An 18,853-nucleotide genomic window follows, 5' to 3' on the forward strand; every position below is an offset into this window, starting at 1 on the left:
AGAGTTGCAGCTTTCTAATTTTCGACACAACAGACCATTTTTGGGCCTGCAGCTGAACCAGGTGTTGAAATAACCAAAAGAAGTTAATGGAAAGCTATGTTAGTGTCTGCATTTGCAGGGGTGTTACGCAAGTTCCTTAGTGCGTCCTCCACTCTGAGCTTGAGTTTGCGTTAACAGTGCAGGCCAGGCTTCTGAGGCCTGCATTGTGATTCGCTGCCCTGGCACAGAACAACCAATCAAGCACAAGGTGGGTGTCACCAGTTGTCACTGGCAATTATGTAAAAACCTGAAGGTGTTAAAAAGTCATAACGTAAACAAGTTCGTAGGAGTAATATCTAACTTTAATAAGCCAAAATGAATAGAAATATTTTCTGGCTCACATGCATATCCAAGTGGGTTTTTCATCCAGTTAATGAGATTGACCTTTTAATATTGTTTTCCCAGCTTCCCACTGCTTCATCACATTGCATGTAGATAAGTTTCCAGGGACAATGTTATTATTCTTATTGATTAACTTCATAAAGCAGTAGAGTATTAACTGAAATGCCTTTGGTATAGCATCACCCAGGTCTTACAGTTATGCAATCAATTATTTCATTATATCTTTCTGGGTGGATGAGTTGCACATAGTTACATTTTAGCCTAATATTTTTCCATTTGTATAGGCAAATGATGCCATTTGAGACAGCATCAATTTAAAAAAGCAAGTTTTTGCTAATGACTGTTTACATAACAGCACAGTACAGGGAGAAGGGGAAAAAATATTAGATACAGTGGAAGCCAGCCATGCATGGCAATGCAATAATCCATCAGGCATATGGGCTTAATAAAAAGCCGGTCAGACTCACATATAGGTCAGACTCATTTTAACATTTCCAAAATCAGAATCAAGCAGACATAGAGCAAAGATGCTCTCAGAAAGGGCGTAGCATGCTCAGCAATACTTTTCTAAGAATCAGTTTGTAAAAAGATGCACACACTTTCTGTGAGGAATTGCAGTCAAACATAACTGTATATTAGTGCTAGTTGATGCATGAAGGGGTTAAGACCACAGAGCTGCATTGCTAGACTCAGGTTATTGCCCCTTTACCTTTGGTGAGGGAGGAAGTGAGGCTTCTTCTCTTCCCTGTCCTCTCTCTTTCTGCCATGTATTTGAGCAGGAAAAACATGTCTGAGCTTGCTGCACCTGGAAGCACTATCTGTACACTACAAGTGTATTTGGGGGGCTCTATGCACACGCCACATACATGCACAGAGTTCCTCCTCATAAATGGTTAGGTAAAAGGGTAAGGTAAAGGACGCCTGGACGGTTAAGTCCAGTCAAAGGCGACTATGGGGTTGTGGCGCTCATCTCGCTTTCAGGCCGAGGGAACCGGCGTTTGTCCACAGACAGCTTTCTGGGTCATGTGGTTAGCATGACTAAACCACTTCTGGCGCAACGGAACACTGTGACGGAATCCAGACTGCATGGAAACGCTGTTTACCTTCCCGCCGCAAGGGTTCCTATTTATCTACTTGCACTGGCGTGTTTCCAGTCTGCTAAGTTGGCAGAAGCTGGGACAGAGGAACAGGAGCTCATCCCATTGCGGGGATTCAAACCGCCAACCTTCTGATCGGCAAGCCCAAGAGGCTCCGTGGTTTAGACCACAGCCCCACCCGCTTCTGGGGTATCATGACTGGGCCAGGGCTTCCCTTTCTGTGGAAGACATCTATCTACATGAATGTCATAGAGCTTCTTTTGACATGCTTCAATGTAAGAGCCCTGTAATACTTCATTTTGCATCTAGGCTTATTAAACTGAGACCTGAACATCTAAGTGCAGCAACAGTATACAGTCAAACTTCAGATCCCAGACACCTTCGTTTTGGAATGTTTTGGCTCCCGAATGCTGAAAACCTGGAAATGCTCCGGTTTTCCAACGTTTTTTGGAAGCTGAATGTCCAACGTGGCTTCTGCTTGAGCGTAGGAGGCTCTTGCAGCCAATCGGAAGCCACACCTTGGTTGTTGAACATTTCGGAAGCCCAACAGGCTTCTCGAATGGATTACGTTCGACAACCGAGGTTTGACTGTATTGTTGTCGTCCATCTGTCTTGAGAAACAATGGGGTACACTTCCGGATGTGGAGTCAAACCACTGTGTTAGCAGCACTGAAGACACCTCTCCGGGGAGCAAGTCTGGGCATTGTCTATGGAGGTCCTGGGCTGCCCAGATGACAAGACTCCCCTCTTGGCCTCGCTGATGTGGTCCAAAGGAAAGCAGAGCACTACGTTTGGCACCAGCTTGGCTGCAGGAGTTGCTGGAAGGAGGAGTACAAGGTACCATCCAACTGTTTTGGGGACTCCGCTCTGGATTTGTGTAGGGTTTACTCCTTAGCCTTTTCTTTTCCCAAAGGTGTCCCATAAGGCAGTGGAGGTTTAGGGTAAGAGTTTCCCTTCTCCTAGGTGGGCTACCTTCCCAGATTGACAAGCCCCATCTGACCTTCACTTCTCTCTACAGCATGTGTAAAAACCACCTTCTTAACCGTTGGATCCACTGTAAGTCTCATTTGCTCAATCCATTAGAGCCAGTCTTCACACGCAGGGGAAATGCCTATCTCACGGAGGGTTTGAGACCCATTGGCTACCCTCACCTGGTTTAGCTGGCCAGTCAAAGCCATTCTTGGGGTGTGGTTACTGTTGCATGATGACAGCTTCTAGGAGCCAGACCTGAGAGCTGAGTGCAGGGTGGAGATCAAAGATGGACAAACTACTCCAGAAGGAGCAATATGTGTCTACACCAAAGGTACTCCTCTTCCCCTAACACCCCAGTATATACACCCCACTTATAACACTTTCAGGAAGCTGGTCTCCTTTCATTGCTCTTGCATGTGGAATCAAGATTGCCCTTAATAAATCTGATACACTCAGAATAGTAGCATTCGATTTCTAACAAGAATCAAGCAGTCATTACTTGTTTATTAAGAGGCACAAAACTGGACTTCTGCCATTATATATGTTCAATATGGGTAACTGGGCATTAGCGGCAGTTGTGTTAAATAGAGCTGGATAAAGTAGGAGCCTAAAAGTCACACTTCTTAATGTGATGTGTAGGACTTTGGGACTCATTTACTGTGAGATCCCTCAAAGCTGCAGGAGTCAATCTCAGGGATTCCACTCCAGGCAAAGTAGTACAGTAGACAAGTCCCACTTTTCACATTACAGCAGAAGCTGGGAGAACTGAAGAGGTTGTCATCCATGCCTCATTTTCCTACTCCTATGCACATACTGGCTCAAAGGCAAACCGAAAATGGCTTCGCCTCTCTCTCTCTCTCTCTCTCTCTCTCTCTCTCTCTCTCACACACACACACACACACACACACACACACAAAGCGAAGGGTGGAATACAGTTCAGTGCACAAATTATGTGATGCAAACCTCAAGAACAAAACAAGTTGCCTGCAGGGAAGCAGCAGCGTTCAGAATTCCTGCAGTTTAATAAAAATGTCACACAACGGGGTAAGTGGACTCGGTCTCTCTTTTACCCTGACCACCTGCTGGAAAAGCAGCTTTGCTTACTGCTTCATTATCCAGGCTGTTGCTTTTGCCAGTATAGGTCTGGTCTGGTCTGTGTCCTGCAGGACTGCTCTAGTCTGGGGTGGTGTTGTGGTGGTGGTGGGGGAGTAACGTTATTAGGTTTTCCAAGTTCCCTTACTCGGAAGCCCTTTTCTTAAGCAGTGCTGTCACACCCCTCTTATGTTCTTTTGTTTTGGCTTTTAGGCTTATTTCCAAACTGTATTTGTGTGTGTGTGTGTGTGTGTGTGTGTGTGTGTGTGTGTGTGTGTGTGTTTTGCACTTGTTTGACTGCTGAGAGTCTTATCTCAGTACAAGACTGCCCTTCCTGAAACAGTTGCAGGTGCCAAGGCTGGGTCCTCTTTTGAGGCTTTTGTCCAGCTGTAAGATTTGGGGTTCACCAAGATGCAACCACGGGACGCGGGTGGCGCTGTGGGTAAAAGCCTGCCAACCTAGGAGTTCGAAAACACCCCCGGGTGCAAGTAGATAAATAGGGACCGCTTACTAGCGGGAAGGTAAACGGCGTTTCCGTGTGCTGCGCTGGCTCGCCAGATGCAGCTTCGTCAGGCTGGCCACGTGACCCGGAAGTGTCTGCGGACAGCGCTGGCCCCCGGCCTCTTGAGTGAGATGGGCGCACAACCCTAGAGTCTGTCAAGACTGGCCCGTACGGGCAGGGGTACCTTTAACTTTACCTTTAAGATGCAACCACACAGCTTTAGTTATAGGAATTGCAATTTCCCCTACAAACTTAAGAGAACTAGATTTTCTTTATTTAGCTACCAGGCTCGGTTCAAGTACATAACCCCACACACCAGCACTTAGAATCATAGAATCATAGAGTTGGAAGAGACCACAAGGGCCATCGAGTCCAACCCCCTGCCAAGCAGGAAACACCATCAGAGCACTCCTGACATATGGTTGTCAAGCCTCTGCTTAAAGACCTCCAAAGTAGGAGACTCCACCACACTCCTTGGCAGCAAATTCCACTGTCGAACAGCTCTTACTGTCAGGAAGTTCTTCCTAATGTTTAGGTGGAATCTTCTTTCTTGTAGTTTGGACCCATTGCTCCGTGTCCGCTTCTCTGGAGCAGCAGAAAACAACCTTTCTCCCTCCTCTATGTGACATCCTTTTATATATTTGAACATGGCTATCATATCACCCCTTAACCTCCTCTTCTCCTTGATCAGTGCATTTTGCGAGAGGGCATCCTGCAGACACTACCCTATCCAGGAGGTCTGGCATGACATCAGAATTGGACCTTTAATGTGGCAGAACCTCCCCTTTGGAACTCCCTCCTAAAAAAAAGGTAAAGGACACCTGTACGGTTAAGTCCAGTCAAAGGCAACTATGGAGTTGCGGCGCTCATTTCGCTTCAGGCTGAGGGAGCCGGTGTTTGTCCACAGACAGCTTTCCAGGTCATGTGGCCAGCATGACTAAACAGCTTCTGGCACAATGGAACACCGTGACGGAATCCAGAGCACAAGGAAACGCCCTTTACCTTCCTGCCACAGTGGAACCTATTTATCTACTTGCACTGGTGTGCTTTCGAACTGCTAGGTTGGCAGGAGCTGGGACAGAGCAATGGCAGCTCACCCCGTCATGGAGATTCAAACCACCAATCTTCTGATTGACAAGCCCAAGAGGCTCAGTGGTTTAGACCACAGCGCTACCTGCATCCCTTTGGAACTCCCTCCTAGACAGTTTTTTTAGCATATGCTAAAGACATTCCTCCTTCAATAAGCCTTTTTTTATTCCAGTTGGTAACAGCATTGAATTGATTTTGTGTGAGCTGCTTTAATCTCTCTTTCTGTATGTGCGTATGCACTTTAAATAATAATAATAATAATTGCTTTTATATGTTTTAACTGCTTTTATCTATGGAATTGTTTTATATGTTTTTATTATACAGGTGTCCCCTCCCCCACTTATATAGGAGTTATGTCCCAGGCTTCTGTGCACATAAGTGAAAATTGTGCAAGTGGGGAGCACCCTCTAAGCATGTGTTTCTTTCCTGCTCTCTCTCTCCACACTTGAGTTGAATCACTGGGATTGGCGGGAAAATCGCCAGCTGCTGCGCTACCACACGCGTCAGCTACTAGGCAGGGAGGCTGAGCAGTCTAAACAGAGCATCTACTGTCTCTTTGGGGCTTCCTCCACCCTCACTGAAGTCCTCTTCAAGGTCCAGGGAAGGTCTCCTTATGAGCCACGAGGACTCTCCAACTCTCCCTTGCCATTTCCTGGTTTTTATCTATCTATTCATTTATTTCCCAGCACCGCACGTATATGCAGTCCCACATGAATGTAAGTAGGGGGACATCACGGCCTAGGACCCTCGTACCTATGGGACCGCCTCTTTCGGCGTGCCCCCAGAGAGCCTCAAGGGCCATAAATAGCAACACCCTAGTGGTCCCAGGCCCTAAGGAAGTTAGATTAGCTTCAACCAGAGCCAGGGCCTTTTCAACTCTGGCTCCGCCCTGGTGAGGCCAGGGCCCTGCAGGATCTGATTTCTTTCCGCAGGGCCTGTAAGACAGAGTTGTTCCGCCTGGCCTTTGGCTTGGAGCCAATTTGATTCCCTGCCCCTCTTTCTTTTTTCTTTTTCCTTTCTCCTCCTGTGATGAGGCTGCATTTCAATATTTTAATGTTTCAATATTTTAATTGTTGTATTTTAATCTTGTTTTTAAGTTGTATTCATTCAACTTGTTTTTATTATTGCTTGTTAGCCACCCTGAGCCTGGCCTTGGCTGGGGAGGGCGGGGTATAAATAAAAATTATTATTATTATCTGTGTTGTAAATTGCTTTGGGGATGCCTCACGGGAAGAGATCAATTAAATAATTTAATAACAATTTACTTAGCTGTAGCTTGTAAGATACAGGTGAAACACCGTTCCTCTTGAGCTACAAATTCAAATAGGCAATGTACAAAGCACTGCTGTGTTCTAGGGATACTGCAAACTGTATGAAGAGGTCACATCGTCTGAACAGTATTCTTCCAGAGAGACGGATACCATTTCTGAAGCTTTGTGTTATGCCATGTCATACCAAATTAACTAAAGGCTGCTTGCTCCAGGGCCAGCCGATTCGCCTGCTTATTGGTGCTCATGCAAATTAAAGGAAAACCGAGACATCCTTCCATGACTAACTGCCTGGTATGGGGATGTGCTGTTCCTGTGGTAGTGCTGCTGTGTTCTCATTTCCACACTGGCTTTAATTAGTATGCATCCAGCTCTCTGCAAATATTGGCATCCCTTTGCTTAAGGGAAGGAAAGGGTAAAAAGAGCAAGCAGCAACTAGCTTATTAAGCAAACAAATCCAGCATGCAGCTAGCTAGCCAGACTGATTATTAGTGGCTTCAAGCTGATGTTTGTTAAAGCACTACACAATTTAATTGACCCAACTTTGTACTTCTATATTCCAAAATGTTAATATCTATATTGGATTGAAAGGAAGCAGATTCAAGTTAGCTCACTCCTTCTCAGAGACTCGTTCCAAGATGCTAACTACAACTGCAGCAAAATCACTATTTTTAAAAATCTCTCATTTTAAAACGGTTATGCCTCTGCTTCCTCTTTATTCCCTTTTTGGGGACCCTTAAGGACAGAGATGTCATCTTTCACTTACTTCAAAAGCTAACTAGGTTCCCCTGAAAACTCAAGCCTTTCCAAATGACTATGCTTTAAATAAAGGTAATGTGTTTTGTAAAAAAAAACCTTGTAAAAATTTAAGTTTCCAAACTACAAAGTTGTACATGAACTGACTGAAGGTTAAGCAGAACACAAAAGTGGTTTTTGCAAACTAAGAGCAAGTTCAGTTTGCAACATTATTTTCTTGGGGGGGGGGTGGACTAAAATGTAAGCCATTCCTCAATTTTCAGAGTTTGTGACCCATTGAAAAAAGAAAACAGACTCTTAATAAATTATAGACTGCGCTTTATTATAAATAGTATTCAAAGTTAAATATACATAATAGCTTCACAAATGACAATTTAGGTTTAAATGCCTGAAATATAATAAATCAATGTGGAATGCAATGAAAAATTGGAAGTAACATTAACACAGATCCATGTTTTACTGTAAAGCCTAATCTGATGGTTCAGGTATGACTTCAACTGCTACACTTGCTGTGTGACCTACATTGGTCCCCAAATCACCAGAAATGTGTGAAAGAGTGTGGCACGGACAGATCTTTAGAACCTGAACGCATCAGTTTAGACTTAAGGGATTGGCGACCCAAGGACAAACCTTTAGTGTGCCTTATACAAATAGGTTGTTTCCTTTTTTTAAAAAGGATCATATGCTAGACTTGCTCTGGATCAACAACTTAAGCAACATGACAGCTCATGTTTCAGCTTGTTAACTGTTCAAAATGGTGGAGCACCACTGCTATAACCGGATGGTGAATAAAAGTGGAAAACATTCCCTTGAAGGAAACAGACTAGCACTTTCTGCTTAAGGAAACAGCTCTTCCTCTAGTCTGCACAAACAATACTTCACTATAAATAACATTCTGAGGATTCAAGTATTAACTCATCTACTCTGCAAAACTGCACATGTCAGTAGCTTTGAGGGACAAAGGTGTTTCACCGAAGTCTGGCAAAGTGCTGTTTTAACTGTTTGATTAGTTGCTTCGTATCCACGTGCTCTGGAAAAGCTTCTTCAGACTTCTGACTGGCTGCATAACTCCTTTGGATATCTCCAGCCTGCAAAAGACACACAGGCCGAAGGACACAAACATGTCATCAACACACTTTTTTTTTTTTACTAGGTTGGTCACACCCCAGTCTCTTTAAAAATTCCAACTCCCAAGACAGAATCCTGACTTGGCTCCAGTCACTCACACCCTCATTTATTTCCATGGATTACAGTAATGCATTCAACAGGAGACTGTTTCAGAATGCCAATAGTTCTGACTTGAGTCAATAGATCAGATCTCAAAACACCACTGTTTTATCTTTTATACAAAGGACGAGGAAAACGTGTAGAAACAAAATGCCCATAAAAAGCATTGATAAAAAATACTGCTGCCTTCCTCAATGCTTCTAATATTGGATATCTTTAGCATACTCAGGAATCAAAGTCTTGTGTCCCTTTTGTAGGAAATGCATACTTTTTGTGTGTTCTGCAATTTGATTTTGGGCTCAACTGGCAGTGCTTTAGAGTCCCAAACTTCCTGGGACCAATAGATCTCAAGCATATCCACACCCAACATGAGCTTGCCCAAGTACTCTGGATTAACAAAACTTTCAAACAATCTACAAAACATAAGGTACATTTAAGAAAACCACTTGTGAAACCCATCATTGGAAGTTTGAAAATGCTTCCCCAAAACTACAATTTTCATACAGAACTTCCCTGGATAACCTAGAGAAGACCGTACACTTCCTGTGCCTACTGGAGAGAGAACAAAAGCATAAAGCAATGATGTTACCTTATCAGACAGTACAGCAAAATTGAAGTGTGGCTCATACATATGAGGTGCTATCCGTGCAGCAGTCTGCAGAAACACTCTTGCCTGAAGAACAAGAAGCAGACACACAACTGACCTATAGATTTGTCTAGGGCAAGATATTCCTACTTTTCATTTGTTATGCAGTTGGGAGAGTCAGAATATAGTGCATTTTAACTAGAGGGCTGGTGGGGTTTGGGTGGCAAAGTTGTAGTTCCTTTAAATTTTGCATACTGTAATCCTTGTGCATAACCACCACTTTACCTGATGTTTAAATAGTTTTATTGCACACTTTATTTTCACATGAAAACATTGTATCCCAGTTTCCCCCTTGCATACTCTGCACCCTCTATTTCTCAATCCCTAAGACTCTTTTCTTTATAACGCGACTTTGATTTTCCTTTGATTTATTATGGTTTGCATCCTTCGTAAACCGAAATACATTCGCTGGTCTTCTGCTGAGGTAGCTTAAATACATTTTCTAAGCTGATTTCAGCATCTCATCATATTTTGTCATAACCCTCTCATCCATAGGGGAAATTAAGGTTCCAGTTTCAGACACGGGTCCATCAAGCTCGGTTTAGGTACATAGACTGGCTGCAGGCCCCCACGGTTTCAGACATAGGTCTTTCCAACCCTGCCTAGAGGGTGCTAGGGAATGAACTGGGGACGTTCAGCATACAAAACAGTTCTCTACCACTGATCTATTGCCCATTTCTCAAGCGGGGCTGCTGTAACATTCCTCAACATTAGCAACTGTCAGCGTTAGCAGGAGATATGTTATGCAATGTTATATAATTTTATAAAACATTATATGCACCCACACACATGCAGCATACTCTGAAATTAGCATTACCCCCCAACCCTGCAAATGTGCAGTTCCCCTCCCTATCTGCTCACCCTCCAGCTTTATTCTTGCAGGATGGCGAAGGATTAGAATTGACAAATGTTCTGTCCTTTGAAGTGCTTGGACAGCAGAATTCTTAGTGTTTCCCGGAGGCTTACGGAAAAACAGACTGTCACAGGAAGACATGAAGGATGATACACTGTGCATATATGCAGCCTGACCCCCAATTCGCACAGCACTCAGTTGCCCAGCCTAAGCGGCAAAGAAATTGCCAGCATCGTGATCTGCTTCTGAGAAACCAGAAGTACAATTTATGAAAGCCATGGATCAAGCAAACATGGGGTGGAATTTGGTGATGGATTTATGTGTTTTTTAATAACTGTTCTCACAGAGCTGCTACTTCAGGATTCTAATCACATCAACTTTGGTTTCCAAGCAGCAACAGGGAAGTTAATTCAAGGTAACAGCAAGGATGTGCACTGTATGCATGTTTCCTAGAAAACACATGGCTGGAAATAACTTAGAGTAGGGCACCTAACCTTGTTTGAGCCAAGAGACACAATGACTCACAGTCAACCCTCTGAGGCCTGCATGGTAAAGTGAGCATGGCTGGGATAGAAAAGTAGGCGTGACTGATATGGAAAATGAATACCTTTAATTTTCTTTCTATCCAAGGTCAGGCTGTTCACTTCGTTAGTCCCTTCCTCAACTCATTTGCATTTCTTTCATTTTTTCAAAAATGTTTTTCTTCTTTTTTATGGTTCCTTCAAAGTCTCTCCTCCCCTCAGCCAAAATTTCCCCAAATACTTGCCATTTGCTTACCAATGAGGTGATGCTGACTTCAATACTTTTATTCCCCTCGATTGTTTCTATTAACTTCACTTCTATTAATTGCTGGCTGGCTGCACTGTTTGTCCTGCTTCAATGCCTTTGGCAGCACTCAGAACGATCATTAATCATCAGCTGCTGCAGGCATCACAGTGGGAGGGATAATGCAACCAGCAGTTAATAGAAGTAAATTGAAAGGGCTTTTAAGGAGTAGCGCTATTAGGAGCACACCCAGAAGCAGCAACAGGAAATAATCGATTAGACGTCTGGGTTTTTTAAAGAAGCCCCAGGGCTTTTCTTCAGCTGGAACTCACCAGGACTCAGTTCTGGCACCTCTCAGGAGGGCGCCATTGCCATTTTAAGAGAACAAGGGAGGTGTTCATGGTGAGTTCCAGCACCTCTTTTGCTAGAAAAATAGCTCTGAGAAGCCCCAACTAAGTTAAAAAGCAGCAAAACTTACCTAAGGGCACTTGTGAAAGCCCAATGAAGGTAATTAAACATGGGAAATTGTTTTTTTTTGGGGGGGAGGTCTGCAAGCCACCCCAAAATCCCTTGGCAGGCTGTTTGTATGCTGCAGTCCAGCTACCCTTGACTTAGAGGCACTCCTGATTATGAAGAAGAGGTTGTTGCTGAGTGGGGAAAGTGTGGTGATTTCTAAGCTTCAGGAGGTAAACCTCAAGCACATGAACTGCAAATGCACTGAAAGTTTCTTGAACTCAAGTGACAATGGTTTTTTAAACAGCTTGCAACAAGCCACTTCTTCTTTCACTGTCATCCTACCTTAAGCTACAAATGAAGCCTAAGCATAGGCCAACTGAATATGGCTCTGTAAAACTGATCTTCATCTATCACTACAAGGAATGCAGGAGTACATTTGAATGTTGCCATGGCAATTGCTAGAATATTTATATAGTAGCCTTGAAAGCAACTTGCTGCTTAGAAACAGAGCTCTAAGGACTGCATGTTGTACTGTAGCTTATCTGCTGAAAATTTAAATCCCCCCAAAACACTTTCACTATTCAATTAAGAAATTCATCAATCTTGTTCACAGTCAACCAAATGGCAAGTCGAAGACACACTCTATTGATGACATTTTCAGAAAGGTGCATACAGTGGTACCTCGGGTTAAGAACTTAATTTGTTCTGGAGGTCCGTTCTTAACCTGAAATTGCTCTTAACCTGAGGTACCACTTTGGCTAATGGGGCCTCCCGCTGCCGCCATGCAATTTCTGTTCCCATCCTGAAGCAAAGTTATTAACCTGAGGTATTATTTCTGCTTTAGTGCAACAATCCAATGGTGCAAGATCCCACTGCATTTCTATTGTTGCTCTCTACCAACAAATATAGTCCACTTTGAATGCTCAGTTTCAGGGTGGTGTTTATGGTCTTTTCACCTCGGTCTTCAGATCTGTTTCCTAGCTTTAGAATTCTCAATGCTGTAAATAAACCTGTGCTTTTTTCCAGCCAGGTTCTTACAATGGAACTTTTATTTTTATTTTGCATCCGTCTGTCTCAGGAAACAATGGAAGAGTGCACCACTGTGAGTAAAGTCAAACTGTTGGAGAGTTACAGCGCCTGCTGTGGTTGTAGAGACCAATATGGGAGAGACATGCATTATTGCAGGTGGGGCAAATGAAGCCGTCAGTTTCACTGTTACAGAGGAACCATGGCATTTCTTCTTCTCTCTGTGCTCCTCCCAGCAGTCTTGTCTCCTCTGGTCACTGCTGTGGATAAACCACCTCTCTGTCTCTAGGCACTGTGGTTGTCTGCAAGGGATTTCTACACAGCAGGGTTAATGTTGCCAGCCTTCATGTCATATCTGCAGGCATCTTTATAACACAGAATTCGTCTGCCAACAGGCCTGGTATCTGAAGCTAGTTCCCCGTAAAGCAAATCCTTGGGGATCCTGCCATCTTCCATTCTGTATACACGAACAATCCAGCGTAGATGTCACTGAGACAGAAGTGTGAACATGCTGGGCATGTGGGCTTGGGAGAGCACATATTTGTTTGAGACTCTGTCCTGCCATATGATGCCCCAAATCTTTCTGACACAGCACATATGGAAGGCATTGAGGTGTCACTCCTGGTGGGTGTACGTTGCCCGTGTCTCACTTCCTTCTTACAATGGAGATTACACATCAGAATATGAAATCAGCAGGAAAGATATGAACTTCCAAAGCTCTAGAGACTTCTACGCCTCTTAACCCTTCATTCATCTCAAGCAACAACTACCCTGAAACAATATGTAAGCTACTGTTTTCCTTTAGAGCAGAATACCAACCTGCTCTACGCGGCCTTTCTGCATCTCCAGCACAGCCAAGTTATTGTAAGCTTCTGCATGATCGTTGTTGTTGGTCAAGGTAAGTTTGAAGCACTGATAAGCCAAGCTTATATCCCCTATTCCCTGAGAAGGAAAAGCCAAAAATACATATATATATATTTTAAAAGTTGCCACCGTTTTCACCCTTTAGTGTAACCAAGAAACAGAAGCAACAGTATGTATGTAGCTCAAGTCGCTTAGATCCTGGAACAGTACCCGAACCACTTTATTTTTCCTTATTTCCTTGGGAGGCCATTGATTCTTATGGATAAGATTATGCTGCACATGAGGGCAATATTAATGTGAGAAAACCTGCTCAGACACAAGTTGAGCCAGCCTCCTTCCCCCTCAGAGATCTTGCTTGGGGAGGGGGTAGTGTGTGTATACACATATGAGCTCATCCGTCACCATGCCTGGCATATTCTACTAACCTTTTTGTCATGCTCTAGAGGAAGAGTAAGGATGTGATTGGACTATAACTCTCATCATCCCTGATATCAGGATTTAAACCAGGAAAATTCTGAATGCAAAGCACTTTCACTACTGCTGAGCTCTGGTCCTTGGCTACATGCAAACTCTAGGCTTACAGACAGTATGCTGCTGAATCCCACAATTGCTCCCAGCGACTGGCAGAGGGCACTGATTTATGTGTGTGGTGTGTATGCATCTCAATCAATTATTGCACATCTGTTAATACACAGGGATGTGGACAACGTAAAGAGGAAGTCTTTTGAAGTTACTCTGGCATAGCATTGTACTGCATTAGGTTGATTCAGAGCCAGGCTTTAATACCAGAGCAGTTTTTAATGCTACGATTGCAGTATAGGAAATAGTGTGCCCTTGAAAGGTGTGTGCAGGGTGTTTTGCCACAGAGGAACCAGAGCTTGTCCAGAAATACTTAGATATGGCTTGGGCTGGGGGACTTTTAAGTACAAGGGACAACTTTAAGCAGGCTTCTGAAGTGCCTTTATCTATTTTTGCTGCAATTCCCTCCTATTTCCTTTCCTGTCTTCCCCAACGTTCACATTGATTCTGCTATGTAGAAAGCAAAAGCACTCCTCTTTGCATCCTTTTGATCTTCAAAACTAGGTCTGTATCCCTAATCCAAGCAGAAACTGGGCAGTGTTATTGACTTGCAAATAGCTTTCTAGGATAACGTTTCATTATTTCCATACAAATGTTTCAATGAAGTATTCTTAGCTAGTACTGGCTCTTACCACAGCTACGTGTCCCAAGTTGTACCACACATCTGCAGCCTCCTCCTCACTTTCAGCAAGAGAGAGGGCACGTTCAAAGGAGCTGAGAATCATGTCATACTGCTGGGCATAGAAACAACAGAGGCCCAGGTTGTTGAAGAGCTGGCTGTTATAAATACCCATCTGCAGGAGCCGTCTAGTTCAAGAGGGGAAATAAATGTTTTTCTTTTGTAGTATGGATCATGAAAGCAACTTACATATTGCATGAACACTACTCACATAATTTTTAGGGAAAAAGAAAAAGAAGGTATAAATAGTAATTTGACCCTTTGCTGTGGCATGATTTCTTTCCACACTACTCAGCAACACCAGAAAACCAAAACCTCACGGGAGAAACACAGCCAGCGGTTCTTCCTACACTATTGCCAACCCTCCTGAAAAAACTGCACCAGAGAAGACAGTGAGAAAGAACTGCAACATGGGACTCTTTCCAGCTGGCATGGAGTCCACCTGTTCCGCTACTGACAGTGATGGGTATTGGAGCATGCCCAGATTACACACCTGCTACTTCAGAGGGAGCTCATCTCCACCCAGAAGAGGCAGCTTCCCAAATTCCCAGACAAGGAAATAGCCTATCCACAGGGCCTCTGTCTTGGTCAAGAGTCAAATTCAGCATTCACAGTAGCTTCAACACCCACTTTCTAATATAGAAAGCTGGCCTTAAAATGATCGAGTGTCACTATTGTAAAATTTATATTAAAATGGGTGAAATTATTATTTGGCACTCATGTATTTCTACCCCCCCAAACCCCCCCCCCTTATCTCCCAAAAGCAAAACAACTTGATGGGGCTTTTCTAAATACTGTTCAGCCATCATCATCATCTCCCATGAGGAGCACCTCTAAGTAGAACAGTCAAACAATGCAACCCCAGAAAGCACTTCTGTTGTCATAAAGTCTGGTGTTTCATCAGGTCCAAAACATTTCTAATGGCATAACCTTTCAAATACCAAATATACCTTTGCAATATCTAGAAAGTAAAGGGTAAAAAAAGCATTCCCCTTTGTTTCTGGGTTTCTGCGGAGGCTCATTCTGTCCAGCACTCAAGAACACACCTCTTTGAAATTTTATTTATTTATCATTTAAAATTATATCTCATCTTTCTGCCAAAGAGCTTTCATCAGACAACAAAGCCACCCTTTGTTCTGTGGAGTCATAATTGCTACAAATGGCTCACAGAAACTGCTGGGGAAAGCCCAGAAAAGGAACTCAAGTGCATTATTTAGGCAGAAAATCTATGTTCCGGATAAGAGGAAAAACAATTTTAACATTGAGAACATTCAGAACACTTAACAGAAAAAGGAACACAAATGTTTGCCACAGCCTTCGGGGATATGTGGTGAACTAATGGGCTGTATACTACAGGCAGGTAGAACTAATAAGAGCAGCTCAGAAATAAGGGACTAATTCTTCTAGTGCGTTTTGGAGAAAAGGTTGCATAGAAACCTATTGGGGATGCTTTATACAAACAGGGCTACAGATTCTACACAGGTTCCTTCTAGGGCTATCACAATAGGATTCTTGCAAAGATATCATTTAGTTGGTCATGCCCCCACCCCCAGATCTACACCAGCCATTAGTTTTCCTTTTCAGCTGACATAAGACTTGAATAAATGTACATGCACATCCTACCTGTAAAAACGCAATGCTATCTCCGGCTGGTCAGAATAAAAGTGATTACTTCCAATGCATGCAATGGCTTCCACATGGGTGTTGTCTTGTTTTAAGACATCTTTATAGCACTCTGCAGCAGCAGAAATGTTGTTCATTTCCTACAGATAGGAGCATTGACACATTGTAAGAGTAGCTTTGATATATACATAAAAGTATAAACAGTAATATTTCAAATAATAAGCAGAGACAAAACGGAACAGAGATTATACAAGTTTTATTAGACAATATACAGCACCTCAAGTTTATATGCCTTCTTGCAAATTGCCTCTTCTCCACCTACCTCTTTATTGCCAAAGAGCAACTATACTGCAGAACGATAATTTTAAATAGCACTCCATATGTTTTCTCCAAGCCTACTCACAGTAAGTAGGCATGCTATTGGGTTTCTCCTGCTATTTATAGGCTGCAACAAGGTAAACAGTACTGCATAGTAGCATCAGTTTCCTATAGCATGGAAACACACTCTTCTGATTGACAGAGTAGGTTAGGTAAACAATCATGGACAAAAGTTTTTTTAAGAGCCACTTAAAAGCTTGGTTGTTAAAGTGTAAGGCACTGGCAAGCCTCCCTGGGGCTACAAGCCCACTTACCTTGATGTAAGTGCCATTGAACTTAATGGTGCTTACTTCTGAGTAGACACATTCACATTAGAGTGGTTGATCAAAGGCCAAGCTATTCTCCCAGTCCTCTGCTATTAGAGCAATTCCACAGAAAAGGGACAACAAAACGTACAATGTGGAATGTTCACGATATAGCTGCCCTGAGCTTTTTCTTTTTAAAGGAAATTGTAAACAAAACAACATTTCAAATTCTTTCTGGAACAATGTTGCAGCAAATGTTAGATGGTAGTTGTTAAACAACTGTTCTCTGCATAAATATATAATAGTGCCTAGCAAAGTGAAGACAAAGTTACACATCAGACAAAACTACAAAACTCTTGAAAAATCTTGAATTCAAAAGCATCTGTATCTTCATTATAAAATTAGCATGGCAAACCCTTTAATAGCATTAACAGGCTTTCATCTTAAAAACAGATGCATTGCATTCCACCCATCTACTATATTTTATATTGCTGAATGATCCTCCTCCCTCTCTAGCTCCTGTTATGTTACAAGTTGGCAATTAACTGTTTTCAAGATAGTGGCTACCTTTTTTTAGTTTACCTTGAGCTATTCTGTTTATTATGTGTGGATTGTTTATTCAGAAATAAGTCTCCAGTAACTCTTTTGTAGAATAGTAACCTTAATTACTATTTCCCGCCCCGACCTGGCCACAGTGATCCATGCGACCATCGCCTCCAGGCTTGACTACTGTAATTCGCTCTATGCAGGGCTGCCCTTGAAGCTGTCCCAGAAACTCCAGCGGGTGCAGAATGCTGCAGCGAGGCTCCTCACGGGGTCTCTGCCATGGGAGCATATTCACCCAGTGCTTTTCAAACTGCACTGGCTCCCGGTAGAGTACAGGGTCAGATTTAAGGTGCTGGTTAAAGCCCTTCACGGCCTAGGACCCTCGTACCTACGGGACCGCCTCTCCCGGTATGCCCCACGGAGAGCCTCAAGGTCCATAAATAGCAACACCCTAGTGGTCCCGGGCCCTAAGGAAGTTAGATTAGCTTCAACCAGAGCCAGGGCCTTTTCAACACTGGCTCCAGCCTGGTGGAACGCTCTGCCTCATGAGACCAGGGCCCTGCAGGATCTGATTTCTTTCCACAGGGCCTGTAAGACAGAGTTGTTCTGCCTGGCCTTTGGCTTGGAGCCAATTTGATTCCCTCCCCCTCTTTCTTTTTTCTTTTTTCTTTTTCCTTTCTCCTCCTGTGATGAGACTGCATTTTAATATTTTAATGTTTCAATATTTTAATTGTTGTATTTTAATCTTGTTTTTAAGTTGTATTCACTCAACTTGTTTATCTTTTGTGAACTCCTTCATTGAATGTTATATTCTGTAAGCTCCTTCAAGGATATGGGGAAAGTATTTTGTACATATTTATATAAATAAATACTGAAAAATATACACTCTGCTGAAAGTGAAGTGAAGTGATTTACTGCAGGAATTCTTACTAGCATAAATAAATCCCCAAATGACAAATACTGATTAACTCAGTATCGGTCTATGAAAAGTCCTTCTGACAGGTTCTTTGCCCGCTCAGACGTTTGTTTCTTCTGTTTGAAGTGAACAACAAATGCGAGAGGAAGACAAGAGGACTACAAGGTCAATATCAGGCAATGCCTCACTGGACTAAATGCAGATTTGCCTTTGAAGTTGTTTGAAGCTAGAAAGACAATTGCAACAGAACTCAGAAGGGGTGTGCACTGAATGCAAAAAAGCCCCAGGTTCAATCTATACCATCTTCCAGTCTGAAAATGTGGAGAACCACTTCTTGCCAGTGTAAAACACTTCAGAGTGAGATGGATCAGTGACTTGACTTTCTGTATCATAAAGCTTTCTATGTTCCTATATTCCAGAATAAGACTACAATAATGGGTAGGCTGATTGCCGAAGAATTAATGCTTTTGAATTATGGTGCTGGAGGAGACTCTTGAGAGTCCCATGGACTGGAAGAAGACCAAACGCATCCATTCTTAAGGAAATTAGCCCTGAGGGCTCACTGGAAGGACAGATCCTGAAGCTGAGGCTCCAATACTTTGTCCACCTCATGAGAAGAGAAGACTCCCTGGAAAAGACCCTGATGTTGGGAAAGATGGAGGGCACAAGGAGAAGGGGATGGCAGAGGACGAGATGGTTGGACAGTGTTCTCGAAGCTACAAACATGAGTCTGACCAAACTGCGGGAGACAGTGGAAGACAGAAGTGCCTGGCGTGCTCTGGTCCATGGGGTCACGAAGAGTCGGACACGACTAAACAACAACAACAACAATGGGTAGGCTTGGTTCAAGCTTCCCACGTCAAGCACTGAATAATGTGACTTGCATTACAACA

General features: G+C 43.1%; 1 protein-coding gene and 1 long non-coding RNA gene across 4 annotated transcripts in view; one reads left to right on the forward strand and one right to left on the reverse strand.

The window, feature by feature from the left end:
* Positions 1–4,838: 4,838 nt before the first annotated feature.
* Positions 4,839–7,824, forward strand: LOC308576148. The gene is made up of 2 exons (XR_014003119.1): positions 4,839–7,330; positions 7,451–7,824. It is a non-coding gene; the product is annotated as an uncharacterized lncRNA (long non-coding RNA).
* The window catches only part of TTC8 (tetratricopeptide repeat domain 8), a 37,184-nt gene continuing 25,789 nt past the window's right edge, over positions 7,459–18,853 (reverse strand). For all 3 annotated transcript variants that reach the window (XM_081173636.1, XM_081173635.1, XM_081173637.1), the window contains 5 exons: positions 15,876–16,015; positions 14,206–14,380; positions 12,950–13,072; positions 8,974–9,057; positions 7,459–8,245 (listed from right to left, as the gene is read on the reverse strand). In XM_081173636.1, coding sequence (XP_081029762.1) covers positions 8,126–8,245; positions 8,974–9,057; positions 12,950–13,072; positions 14,206–14,380; positions 15,876–16,015 — 642 coding nt within the window. In that variant the 3' untranslated portion in view covers positions 7,459–8,125. The remainder of the gene's footprint in view (positions 8,246–8,973; positions 9,058–12,949; positions 13,073–14,205; positions 14,381–15,875; positions 16,016–18,853) is intronic.

This window comes from Podarcis bocagei (genome assembly GCF_964188305.1).
Source record: "Podarcis bocagei genome assembly, chromosome: 1".
Taxonomy (NCBI): domain Eukaryota; kingdom Metazoa; phylum Chordata; class Lepidosauria; order Squamata; family Lacertidae; genus Podarcis; species Podarcis bocagei.